The following is a 14,235-nucleotide window of genomic DNA, read 5'->3' on the forward strand; positions in this document are numbered from 1 at the left end:
GCTGTGAGCTGACCAATGCTTTGTGAGTGAATATGGTAGATGGAAACTGTGTAGAAGCTTGTTGCATATGTGTCTGTGTCCCCCCCCCCCATCCGCTATTTGACAACTAATGTTGGCTTGTTTACATTCCTGCAACTTAGTAGTTTGGCAAAAGGGACTGATAGAATAAGTAACAGACTTAGGAAACACAAATTGGGATTGATTTGTTCAACTGAACCCTTAAAGGCATGCTCCAGCATAGCCACAGTCTAAGGACTGAAATAAGTAAGGCTTAAAGAAAGAAAAATGATATCTTCAGTCTTTTGTTTTTTATGTTATATTAGATGCTAGCTATAAGTACCATTTTGGAATGGAGAAAGGAAACTAGCTCACTGATGGGATTTTGAACCCCAAACCCTAGATTGCCTGTATTTGCCATTATTCATTTATCATATAAGGTGGTGAGCTGGCAGAAACATTAGCACACCAGGCTAAGTGGTATTTCATCAGCCAAAGCGGCGAGCTGGCAGGATCGTTACCACACTGGGTGAAATGCTTAGCGGTATTTTGTCTGCTGTTATGTTCTGAGTTCAAATACTGGCGGGGTTCCACTTTGCCTTTCATCCTTTTGGGGTCGATTAATTAAGTACCAGTTACGCACTGGGGTCGATATAATCAACTTTATCCATTTGTCTGTCCTTGTTTGTCCTCTCTGTGTTTAGCCCCTTGTGGGTAGTAAAGAAATAGGTATTTCATCTGTCTTTATGTTCTGAGTTCAAATTCTGCCACGGTTAACTTTGCCTTACATCCTTTCAGGGTCGATAAATTAAGTACCAGTTGCATACTGGGTTGATCTAATCAACTAGCCCCCTCCCCCAAAATTTCAGGCCTTGTGCGTGGAGTAGAAAAGATTATTCATTTATTATATACAGCACACCAATCTATTTCTCAGACTGGTGCTTAACAATTCATTAACTCTTGACAGTTTATTTATGAATACCAAAACATCAGTGCAAGAAAAAAAAAATGCAAATAAACTAAGAATGACATGCTCTTTTCGTTAATTATAAATATAATTGTGAATATAATTTTGTAAAAAAATACAAGAATCTACTTTCCACAAAATTATATTCACAATATAATGTTTTCTATGAAATAAGCTGGTTGGCGCATTTAAATTGAAAAATTGCTGACTACAGGATCTTTGTAAGGTTAAATCATTAACATGATGAGGATGATGATGATAATGATGATTATGATTGAATAAATAAAGAACTTACCTAAATAACAAAAATAAGATAAGATATGTATTAAAAAAACCCATGAACTGAGAGTGACTTGAAGGCATTCCATAAATACCAATATGAATTTGATCTGAATAAAATTTCAAAGAAAAAAAAAATTATTAGAATTTCAATAAAAAAGTTAGTTTAAAAATATATAGAAAATTTTTAAAAAACATCAAGAAAGAAGAGAAAGTATGAAATTGTTTCTGAAAATAATCTTTCAAAACAAATGATTTTTATGTACGTATTTGTATAGTTCAGTAAATTTGATAATTTTAAAAAGATAGATTTTTCTATTTGAGGAAATACAAACAGATTGAATTCAAGAAATAATAGAGGTGAGTTCCTGATCAATTACCACAAAAATAGCTAACCAAATGTATTCTTGATCATACACTGCAGATAAAAAGAGGAAGAAAAAGAACTTTTGTCTAATGTGCTTACAGTGGTGAGGATATGCACTAGAGAATAAGTGCTAAAGCATAATCTAAATTTAGTTGCTATCATAACAAATCTAACTTACTATTACAATTTATGATCAAAATTTTGTGTTTTTAATTTGATCAGAGAAATCTAAGTCATGAAATTTTCACAATGAAGTAAATTAATGTCTTATGATGTTAATTAAACTAGTCTACAATAGTTATATTAGTAGGTTTAATACAAGGAATATTAAAAAACCTGTGAAGTAATTATGCAATGAAGTAAAGATAATATTAGTCACTGATCATCATAATTTTTCTAGAAAATATGGAAGACAAATCTGGAGGACATGTTTCAGTCTTATTTTGACATCATCAGCACTATCTTTTTTTTTTTTCAACCATCTAGCCTTAGTTACTGCCTTGACTAGAGTGAGGGTATATTTGTAACCTGACTGAGAGGGATGGGGCATGTTTCCAGCTCAGCTGAGAGCAGGGACATGATTATAGACCCACCAAGAGCAGGAACATGTTTGCTACTCTGACATGAGTATGGACATAGTCACTAACTGGCTGCAAGCTAGGACATGTTTGCGACCCAAACCATAAACGGGAGCAACGAATACCCAACTGTGTATGGAAACATAGTTATTGTTAGATAACAATGCCATCTTAGCAAAATTGAAATCAGCATCATTTAATGCCTGCTGTTCGTGTTGGCATGAGTTGGATGCTTTGACCCGAGCCAGCAAGCTGGAGATGGCATGATTTCTATGGCTAGATGCCCTTCCTAATGCCAGCCACTTTACAGAGTGTGCTGGGTGCTTTTATGTGGCACTGCATCAGTGCTTCTACATGGCACCAGCACAAGCGCTTCTTACAAGGCACTGGCACAAGATCTTACTGGCGATCCTCTTTACCAGAGGGAGTGGCTTTAATACATCTTCTGTGAAGGACAGCTCTTCTTGAGTATAGCAAGGTGCCAGGTATCTCGGTCCTTTGTCATCTTGTCTGAAAGGTTCAGTGTCCTGAGGTTGTCCTTCAGGACTTCATTCTATGTCTTCCTGGCCAATAGTAAATTAGAAAAATTAGTGTAAGAGTTCTGGGAGAAAAGTTGGGCATAAGAGGCATCAGATGTGGTGTGCAAGAGAGACTGATATGGTCATGTGATGCGTATTGGACAGCTGAGTGAAGTGCCACACTCTAACTGGAAGGAACCTGTGGAAGAGGTAGACCCAGAATGACATGGGATGAAGTGAAGCATGATCTTTGAACATTGGGCCTTACGAAGGTGATGACATGTTATCAAGACCTTTGTTGATTTGCTGTGTTTGAGAAGACCTGTCAAGCAAAGTGAAATTGTAGTCATGGCCAATTGCGTGCAGGTGGCACGTAAAAAGCACTGCTTAATCGTTGGGCCTCATGGAGGAAGTGACAGGTGACTGAGACCTTTGGCGATATACTGTGCTTATGTAGACCTGTGTCATGTCAGTGGCACATAAAAAGCACCCACTACACTCTTGGAGCATCCAGCCATAAAAACCATGCCAAATCAGACTGGAACCTGATGCATCTCCCCAGCTTACCAGTTTTCAGTCGAAACATCCAACCCATGCCAGCATGGAAAACAGATGTATGATGATGATGACAAGACAACTGCAGTCTTGGGCTGACCAAAGCCTTGAGAGTCGAAGTGGAAGAGAGAAACAGAAGGAGGCCCTTTATGTGTGTGTGTGTGTGTGTGTGTTACTGTCTCCTCGGCTTGACTTCAGGAGACCTTTGAAAACTAATGGCATCCTCATGCAAGCAGTCTCCTTTGTTTCTAATCTTCTATGAAAGCATGTATGGTCATGGGGAATATTACCTTGCTTGGAGACAAGTGAAGGTTGGTGAAAGGAAAGGCATCTGGCTGTAGAAAATCTGCTTCAAGAAATCCCGTCCAACCCATGCAATCATAAAAAAGCAGACATTAAAATAATGATGGCGATAATTACACACACACTGGGACTGAGAAACTGATTAGTAGATTTGGGGATTTAATAAGTGAACAAGATGGATTCATAAATTATTGTATAAGATTCATTGTTTCATCTAGTGAGATAACCCTAAATGTCTAAGATAACTGAAATGAACAATGGTACCATACCATACTTTCCTTCGACAAAAGAAAAATAACCGTCACAACAAAAGGTATCATATCCAAGGTTTTTTATCTTTTTATTTTTTTAAGTATCTGCTTAGAACTAAAGAAAGTGGAGCTAATTACCTCTTTATTCTTTTATCTTTTACTTGTTTCAGTCATTAGACTGGGGCACCTCCTTGAAGAATTTTAGTTGAATGAATTGACCCCAGCACTTATTTTTTTTAGAATAACATTGTAAGGAAGATGTGAAAGGCTGAATCTGGTTAGTTCAAACATAAAACAGGTGTTAAACATAAAACAGGTATTTTGGCTGGATATGGTCAGCTTAAATCCCAAAGGGTTAACTTTGTGACCTATGACAGACTGGCTCAATCCTTCCCAGGTGGAATCTTGTGCTCTCAGCTCTCTTTAAAACTTGGATTAGCTCCAGCCTCATGAGCCCGTAGATTTGAGGCAGGCTTGGATATTATTACAGCCCATGTTTTAGTTTTAGTGAGCAGATATACTATAATGTGACTCATAAAGAATTTAAAGACATTGCATTTGTTAATTAACCTACTTAATATGTAATAACCTACAAAATAGTTTATTTACCAAAGTGCCACACGGATATGAAACAACAATAATCAGCCAATCTAAATAACATAATTAAATTTTGGAACAATTACAGTCATTCTCCAGCAGATATTTAGTTCAAACATACTTTACTGGAGAGTCATGACTGCATAGGCCAATAGAAAGAGGGCTTCTTATTCAATCACTAGTACTGTGGTATGTCTCAGAAAAATACAAGCAGCAGGAGTATTGTGAAAGTGATGAGTCTTTAACCAGTTTGTAATACCAAAATTAACTCTCTCTAGGATTATAATTTGGTAAAGAATGAATGGTTCACCAAATACATGGCGACCATCATCATTTAACATCTGATTTTCATGCTGGTATGGATTGGAAGGTTTGAGAGGAACTGGTGAACTAAAGGACTGTGCCAAGCTCCATTGTCCGCTTTCACATGATCTCTATAGCTGGATGCCTTTCCTAACACCAACCACTTCTACAGAGTGTACTGGGTGCTTTTTGTATGGTGCCAGCACCAGTAATATGAAACAGCGCTTGGCAGGAAGATAAAATCTTTTATGGTAACCCAGTGACCCAATATTATGTGGTACACAACCTCAACAAATAATATTTCATTGCAAGGATCATAGAATATGGATAAGCAGTAGCCAAGCTGAGTCTGCAATGTAGGTTCAATTCACATTTGAGTCGTTTTACTTCATCATAACCTGGAGAGTGATGAGATGCACTGAGTTGATAACCTTTGACACACTTCTTTGAAGCTTCAAGTGTTGACCCACAACGAACCTACTAATTAATTTCCACACCCAGATAGTTATAGAACAGTGCAGTAGATTGTTACGAAACAACTCTTCTTCTGTATGGAGATTAAAAAAAAAAATTAAGATACAGTGAAGAAAATAGATGGGCTTTTGTTGTTTTATTAATATTTATTTTGAATGGTTTGGTATACAACATTGCACAAGTCCTGTACAGCACAGATGAAACTGACAGAGTTAATGTTCCTCTCAAAAACTTTAACCCTTTAGTGTTCAGATTATTCTGTCAAATGATGTTTGTTTATTTATATTGTTTTGAATTAATCATGTATTATCTTGTAGTTTAGAGATTACAGTGATGTGTTTTTTTTAGTTTTAGAATGACATGGTAGGGCTGAGGTGAGAGGTAAGCTCTGGTCAGTTTCAATATAAAACAGGTTAAATATTCTGGCCGGGTATGGCCGGTTTGAATGCTAAAGGGTTAAATAAATGATTATCAGATATATATGTGCAGAGAAGGAATTTCAGTTGACTGACATTCTGAGGAGGAAGTACTGGATCTAGTGGCTAGTGCAGGACCTAAGGTGGAAGAGACACCATATGGGTGAGGGGAGAGAGGGGAGATGAGTGAGTTGGGAGTTCCTGGATAGAGGTGGCATGAGACTAGCCAGTTGTGAAGAACTTACAGGCTGGTGTTTCTGAAAGAGTGTCAAAGGGAGCACCAGAGAGTCTGAGAGACTCCACTCCTTAAATTGCCATTGATGTTAATTCTTCTAGCATCTCCCTTTCCCAAGGTACTCACAAAGCAATGAGAGTTTGTGTTTGGGGTTTCTTCCATAACATACTAAATAACCCATAACTGGGACACTGATAGGTGCTACAACTCTATGCAGAGTAAATCTTGGAATAACAGTTGCTAAGAGATAGCTCCACTCTCGGAGTGGTTGGCGTTAGGAAGGGCATCCAGCTGTAGAAACACTGCCAGATCTGACTGGCCTGGTGCAGCCTTCGGGCTTGCCAGACCCCAGTTGAACCGTCCAACCCATGCTAGCATGGAAAGCGGACGTTAAACGATGATGATGATGATGATGGAGCACCAGAGCTAGGGCCTCACAACCAGATACATTTTCAAGCTATATTCAGGAGGTTTTATATATAGAAACATAACTAAACTATAATATTTAATTTAGTAGCAGTTAAAAAAAAAAAAATTTAATTTGAAGATCATATTGAATACAGCTCAGCATGAAAACAATCTGATGTGATGATGAAGGCTCAATCCATATGTTACTGTTGATGTCTTCAATGTAAATTATACATCACATATCAGAGATGGAAGTCTGCAACAGGAAACCAAAGAAATAGGCTATGGTTTAGACAGTGAGAATTATGATCGTCCAAAAATAACCGTGTGGATGTTTCTATTACAAAATAAAAATATCCCAAGGAAATCAGGAAGAAAGTCATCTCCTGAAATTAGAGTTTTACATTCAGCCCCCAGGGAGCTCCTCTATGCTGATGACCTGACCCTCATAGCAGAATCATTACCGGAACTAGAAAAGAATTCAGCCATACAAAGAAAAACATTTCTAAGTAAGTATGTTCATACATTTAACTAGAAGATTTTCAGAAGTTATATCAAAATTATATGATTGTTTCCCATACTAACATGGGTTGGACAGGTCCTTGTAAAAAGCCTTATCACTTGTTTCTGTCATTTTATTTATGATATTCAGCATCATGAACCCAACCTTCTCCACCTCTTCCACTTCTACAGGATAATACCAACTCATTTTCTGAGTGTTTAGTATATAATTTTATGCCTACCCCTTATGTTGTCTATGGTAAGGTAACTTTTATGTCCACAGTATATGTTGAGCATGGCACCATTCTGTTCTCATGTAATAATAATGGTTTAAGAAAGTCGTCATAAAGTACTTACTTGGTGATGGTGGTGGCCGCCGATCCTTGATGATGTGTTTAAGAGCTATGCTGATGGCTCCATTTAGCACAATTCCCCCAAAATAAGATGCCTTTAATAAGAAAAAGAATTAAAGATTAGAATAACACCAATAGTGATATTATCATAAAACGATGATGATGATTATTATGATGATTTAAAATGGTGATGATAGTGAGGGTATTGAGGATGTAAAATGGTGGTGAGGGCTATGATGATAGCAGCATTCAAGAAAACTGGTAAATGATTATTATGTAGGACACAACACAATATTTAAAAAAAAGAAAGAGACGTAACAAACACTCAAAGCAGAAGTCTGATTCTTCTCATATTTAAAAACTTTATTATTAAGATCTTTCAAACAATAATGGACCCTTTTTACTGCTCTTTGCATGTGTATGGTTAAGAGCCTTGCTTAAGAAATCAATGCAATGCATACAGAGAAACACAAAGTTAAAATCCATAGATTGACAATCATATCTTGTTAGTAAATCCCTGATATCTTCTAATAAGGACTAAATGTACATCCCTCTTTTTTTTCTTTTATTTTTTTTGATAGGGCATAATCAATTAAATCAATCCTAATATATTAAGTGGTCACACCCATATAAGAATGGACAACTTGGACATTAAAACAATAATGGAAAAGTGATGATGTTCCTTAATTTTAGAGTTGAAAGATAAAATTTATTCCAGCAGGAATCTGAATGCTGAAACATGAGGAACTCAATAAATATCTCATTAGAAATATCCACTTCTTTGCCCTATATAACCTTTTATATATATACTAGCAGTATCACCCGGTGTTGCTCGGGTTTGTAAGGGAAATAACTATATAAGCATTTTTAGAGAGTTATAGCCAAAAAATAGCAAAAAAAAATGCATTAAAAATGGAAACAAAAATGATGGTAAATTTTTTTTAAAACCGTTGACTCATCGTAGACATTTTTAGAGAGTTACTTCCCTTATATAATAGCGAAAAAAATGCATTAAAATGGAAAAAAATGATGGTAAATTTTTTTTTAAATCGTAGACTCATCGTAGACGCGCGCTAATACCCAGAAGGGCTCAATATGAATCATGACTATAAGATACCCGGTTTTGGTTAAACTGCACCGCAAAATGTGGGAGTAGTTAGGAATCTAAATCGTAGGAGACAGACACACAACTTGACTTTTATATATAAAGATATATATATATATATATATATATATATATAAAAAGGCCATCAATAATGATTCCTTACATAAATACAAGTCCAAATATCAAGGGATATATAACCAAACAAAACAGAACAGATGAGGGAGCCCATAGTTAGGGTTCTGGAAGATAAGTGGTACAGCAACAGTTGATATCCTGTCAGTGATGTTCCATTCTGTATTTGCATTTGGCTAAGAAACTTGGTTTCCCTACTATACTCAGTTCAACAAGCTATAAAATAACTCATAAAACCATGATTGTTCTTATCGTTAGGGCAAGTGCCCTCTCCACAGAATTTTCATTCAATTTACAGCTGCATACTTAGAACAGGCCTGTCACTCGGATCATTCTTGCCACATTCTCCCACCTTTTAATGAAACTACTGGGTGGCAGCTCTTTCTTTTCTACCCTCACTTTCCTTTTCCAGTGAAGCTTTAAAAAAATTGATGAGTGCTTGGCCAAAGATAATAATAATGGTCCCAAATTTTGGCATAAGACCAGGGGAGGGAGTAAGTTGATTACCTCAACCTCAGTGCTCAACTGGTACTTTATTGACCCCAAAAGGATGAAAGGCAAAATCAACCCCAATGGAATCAGAACTAAGAATGTAAAGAAGGACAAAATGTTGCTAAGCATTCAGTCTGGCATGCTAACAATTCTGCCAGCCCGCTGTCTTAAAAATAATAATCCTTTCTATTAAAGGCACAAAACCTGAAATTCGTGGAGGAGGTGGGTAGCCAATTACATCGACCCCACTGCTCCACTAGTACTTAATTTATCAACCCCCCAAAAAAATGAAAGGCAAAGTCAACCTTGGCAGAATTTGAACTCAGCATGTAGAGCTGAACAAAATGCTGTTAAGCATTTTGTCCAACGTGCGAATGATTCTGCCTTTGGCACAAGGCCAGCAATTTTAAGGGGTGGGGGTTTAGTTGACTCCATTGACTCTAGTACTTGATTGGTACTTTATTTTATCAATCTCAGAAGAATGATAAGCAAAGTGGCCTCAGCAGGATTTGAACTCAGAACAGAGAGCTAGAACAAATACGCAAAATATAATAACAATAAAAAAGGCCATTACCATAGTTGATTGAATAGTTTGTTATGGAACGCAAATTTTTTAAACCTCTAAATTGTAAATCCGTTTGTACAGTCCAGTATATAAGCTGGCTCATACATTCAGAAAGAGGAGTTTACAAAAGTAGTTTGACACAAGAGCCCAGCAGCCTTCGATATTTTTTATCCAAAGGGCTTTTAGCCCAATATTTATATGCTACTAGCAGTATCGCCCTGCGTTGCTCGGGTTTTTTTCGACCCTTTAGAATTGGAATTTTTGAAAACTAAACATTATGCATTATGTAGCTTGTTATTCTCTTTAAGTGAACATTTTTCTGGTTGAAATACACCGAAAAATGGCGACACTGCAGTAAAAGAAATCGTAAAAAATTGGGATTTTCATAGAAAAAAAGCACCTTTTTGATGTAAATAAACTTTGGTGTTAACATGGTCCGATTTGAATTCTTTCTTCTACGGAAGGAAGAGCAAGCCTTCTTCTATCATACTCTCAATTTTGGTGAACTTGCGCCGCAGAGTCTCGGAGGAGATAGTGTTAGTTGAAGGCTACGAAACCTGCCATACACAGACAACTTCAGCTTTATATATATAGAGATTATTTATAGCTGTATTTACTTTGAGTTCAACCATTAAAAACAAATTATTTCATATACATATATCATATATATACACACACATACACACTCTCTCTCTCTCTCTCTTTTACCTAGTTAAATAGGCGTTTTCCTTTCTTTGTCTTGCAAGTTATTTGGTGGCCTTGCTAGTGGTATGAAAAAAGCACCCACTGTGATGAAGTTGGCGTTAGGAGGGCAACCAGCCATGGAAACCAGGCTAAAGCTGACAGTGAAGCTTGATGAAGCTCTGTGGCTCATCAGATCCTATCAAATCATTCAACCCATACCAGCATGGAAAACTGACATTAAATGATGATGATGATGATATACGTAAGCAAATAACTAAAAGTACTTCAAGTGTATGAAACTAAAAACAAGTCAGTATTTTAATCTCCGTCCAAATGCTTGGGAACAGAGCAGCGTTCTCTGTAACTGTTCTTTTACAAGCTGATTTTCACTTGAATGCAATGTTCTAGATTATCATCCACTTATATTGTAAACTACAGAGTATCTAAAATTCAAAAGGTTAAATTTAAGTTGTGATAATTTATATATAACTAAGTGTATTCTAACGAAAGCCTGCTGTCATAACATTAACTCTAACAAGTCTGTGTCTGTTAGGAGACCTTAAATGGTAACACCGCAGAATCTGTTTTAATGGCATATGTGTCATTAACTTTTTTTCTTTTTTTTTAATAACAGGGTAGTTGTTTCAGACATTCACAATTTCATTACATAATGTTTTGAGAAAAATATGGTACCTATTCCCCTTAATTATATAAACTGAGGCACACATACAAGGAACAACAATTCTTTTTAATCACTTTCTCTATTAGATTGGTTTTGAAGGAGAGGCTTGTACTCTTGCCCTTTGCAGGCATTTCAAGACTGGAACAATTCATAGCAGATACAAATTGCTCTTCTATGATATTACTTACATGGCTAGTTACTTCCTCTATTAATGCTACTAAATACAACTTATTAATTTCAAGATTAAATATATCATCAATGAGGTCATCCATTCAAAATCTGAGTTTTAACCATCCTTAATTCTTTTATTGTTAAAGCATATCGAAAAAAGATAGTTTTGTTATGAGAAATTTAGATGGTTAATCTCAGCAGTTTGATAGAATCTCTCTTGTTTATAAACCATCATTAATGCTTTGATCCTCTATCTCGACCACAAATTGCAAAAAATTACAAAACCCTGCACTATAATAAACAGGAAGATTATTCAAACGTGAATTTCACAATCCATGGTCATCTGTTCCAATATATGTAGTTATTGAAATCAGATATTCACAACTATATATATATATATATATATCATCATCATCATCGTTTAACGTCCGTTTTCCGCGCTAGCACGGGTTGGACGGTTCGACCGGGGTCTGGGAAGCCAGGGGCCGCTCCAGGCTCCAGTCTGATCTGGCAGAGTTTCTACGGCTGGATGCCCTTCCTAACGCCAACCACTCCGTGAGTGGAGTGGGTGCTTTTTACGTGCCACCTGCACAGGGGCCGGGGGGTCCGGCATCGGTCACGATCGGTTCGAGCTTTTAACGTGCCAGCGGCACGGGGGCAACGGGATCTGGGGTACTTTGAATGGGTAGGGGGTATGTGGAATTGCTGCAGAAAGCAGCCCGGGTCTTTGCAGTCACAGCAATTCTCCAGAGATCTCGGTCCTTCGCCATTGCCTCAGTGAGGCCCAATGCTCTGAGGTCATGCTTGACTACCTCATCCCATGTCTTCCTGGGTCTACCTCTCCCCCTGATACCTTCAACTGTTTGGGAGTGGCACTTCTTCACACATCTCTCTTCATCCATCCGCAGCACATGACCATACCATCGCAAGCGTCGCTCTTGCACACCACATCTGATGCTTCTTATATCCAGCATTTCTCTCAGGATGCTTACACTCTGTCTTGCGTGCACACTGACACTACACATCCAGCGGATCATGCTAGCTTCATTTCTTTCAAGTCTACGCATGTCCTCTGCAGTCACAGCCCATGTTTCATTACCGTGAAGCATGGCAGTTCGCACACATGCATCATACAGTCTACCTTTCGCTCTGAGGGAGAGACCTTTTGTTGCCAGTAGGGGTAGGAGCTTTCTGAACTTTGCCCAGGCTATTCGTATTCTAGTGGTGATACTCTCTGTGCATCCACCTCCGCTACTAACTTGGTCACCCAGGTAGCGGAAACTATCAACTACTTCTAGTTTCTCTCCCTGGAGTGTGATGGAATCTGTTTTCTGAGTGTCTGTTGTGTCTATTGTCCCTGTGCATCTGCCGCACATGAAAGCTATCTTATCTGTTAATTTCCCTTTAATGTTGCTGCACCTCTTATGTGTCCATAGCTTACATTGGGTGCATCTTATGGAGTTTCTACCTGTACCTTTCTTACAGATTGAGCAGGGCCACCTACCCGAGGGGGTGTGTGCTGAGTACCTCTTGCTGCTTACTAATACTTTGGTCTTTGCTACATTTATTCTAAGGCCCTTTGATTCTAACCCTTGCTTCCACACCCGAAATTTCTTTTCTAGTTCTGGTAGTGATTCTGCTATGAGAGCTAGGTCATCGGCATAGAGGAGCTCCCAGAGGCATCCCGTTTTGAATTCCTCTGTTATTGCCTGAAGGACTATGATGAATAAAAGGGGACTGAGGGCTGAGCCCTGGTGCACACCTACTTCTACCCGGAATTCTTCACTATATTCGTTGCCAATCCTAACCTTGCTGACAGCCTCTCTGTATAGAGCCTGTACAGCCCTTATTAGCCATTCGTCAATCTCCAGTTTCCGCATCGACCACCAGATAAGGGAACGGGGAACCCTGTCAAAGGCTTTCTCCAAGTCTACGAAGGCTATGTAGAGGGGTTTATCTTTAGCTAGGTACTTCTCCTGCAGTTGTCGGACCAGGAATATAGCATCAGTGGTGCTTCTACCTGGTACAAAACCGAACTGCATTTCATCTAAACAAATTCTCTCCCTAATGAGATGGGTTATGACCTTCTCTGAGACCTTCATCACCTGGTCCAACAGTTTGATACCTCTGTAGTTATTTCTATCTAGAGCATCACCCTTACCCTTGTAGCAGTTGACTATGGTGCTGCTGCACCAGTCATTGGGTATGACTCCATTGTGAACTACCTGGTTTACAATGCGGGTGACTATGTCATAGCCCACATAGCCAGCTGTTTTAAGCATCTCAGCAGTGATTCCTGATAGGCTGGGGGCTTTACCTGGTTTCATATCCTTAATTGCCTTATCTACAAGGGAGCTGTCTATTTGGGTAGCTGGTCCCTCTACTGGGTCAACATTTGGCAGGCTCTCCTCCTCCCATTCATTCTCCTCATTCAGCAGTCTTTCATAATGGCTTCTCCAAGCCTCTTTCTTTTCACTAGCAGTAAAAGCAAGTGCCCCATCATCCATGCGGACACATTTCTCTCCTATAACATCACTATTTTCTCTGACACACTGTCTGGCAATCCGAAATACTTCAGCTCTTTGATCCTCGCGTCGCTGGACATTGGCAAACTTCTTTTCTGCTACATCTTTGGCTATGTATACCTGCCGCCCAGCCTCCCTTTTGGCTATCTGGTACAGTTCCCTGCTGCCCCCATCCTTCCAGGCTTTCCAGGCCCGTCTCTTTTCACAAATGGCTTTATCTACTGCACTATTCCACCACCACGTAATTCTAGGTCTGGAAGGGACTTTGCACCATCCACAGACTCGGTCTGTGGCACTCAGCAAGCTGTCCCGTAGGAATTCCCAGCTACCTTCTATGTCTGACGTCTGAAGCTCCTCCTCCCTCTCATCAAATTTCTTGATGAGTATGTCCCTAAATTTCTATATATATATATATATATATATATCATCATCATCATCATCATCATTGTTTAACGTCCGCTTTCAATGCTAGCATGGGTTGGACGATTTGACGGAGGGCTGGTGAACCAGATGGCTGCACTAGGCTTCAATCTTGATCTGGCAGTGTTTCTACAGCTGGATGCTCTTCCTAACGCCAACCACTCCGAGAGTGTAGTGGGTGCTTTTACGTGCCACCAGCACGGAGGCCAGTAAGGCGATGCTGATATATATATATATATATATATATATCATCATCATCATCATCATCATTGTTTAACGTCCGCTTTCAATGCTAGCATGGGTTGGACGATTTGACGGAGGGCTGGTGAACCAGATGGCTGCACTAGGCTTCAATCT

At 38.6% G+C, this 14,235-nt stretch overlaps 1 protein-coding gene across 1 annotated transcript in view; it reads right to left on the bottom strand.

Annotated features, from left to right (window-relative positions):
* Positions 1-14,235, bottom strand: part of LOC115210091 (dolichyldiphosphatase 1) — a 106,659-nt gene that overhangs the window by 16,772 nt on the left and 75,652 nt on the right. Inside the window, exons 3-4 of the mRNA XM_029778631.2 lie at positions 7,107-7,197; positions 1,260-1,353 (exon numbers count right to left, since the gene is read on the bottom strand). Of these exons, the coding sequence (XP_029634491.1) occupies positions 1,260-1,353; positions 7,107-7,197 (185 nt within the window). The remainder of the gene's footprint in view (positions 1-1,259; positions 1,354-7,106; positions 7,198-14,235) is intronic.

The sequence above is a fragment of the Octopus sinensis genome, linkage group LG1, assembly GCF_006345805.1.
Source record: "Octopus sinensis linkage group LG1, ASM634580v1, whole genome shotgun sequence".
In the NCBI taxonomy this organism is placed as follows: Eukaryota; Metazoa; Mollusca; class Cephalopoda; order Octopoda; family Octopodidae; genus Octopus; species Octopus sinensis.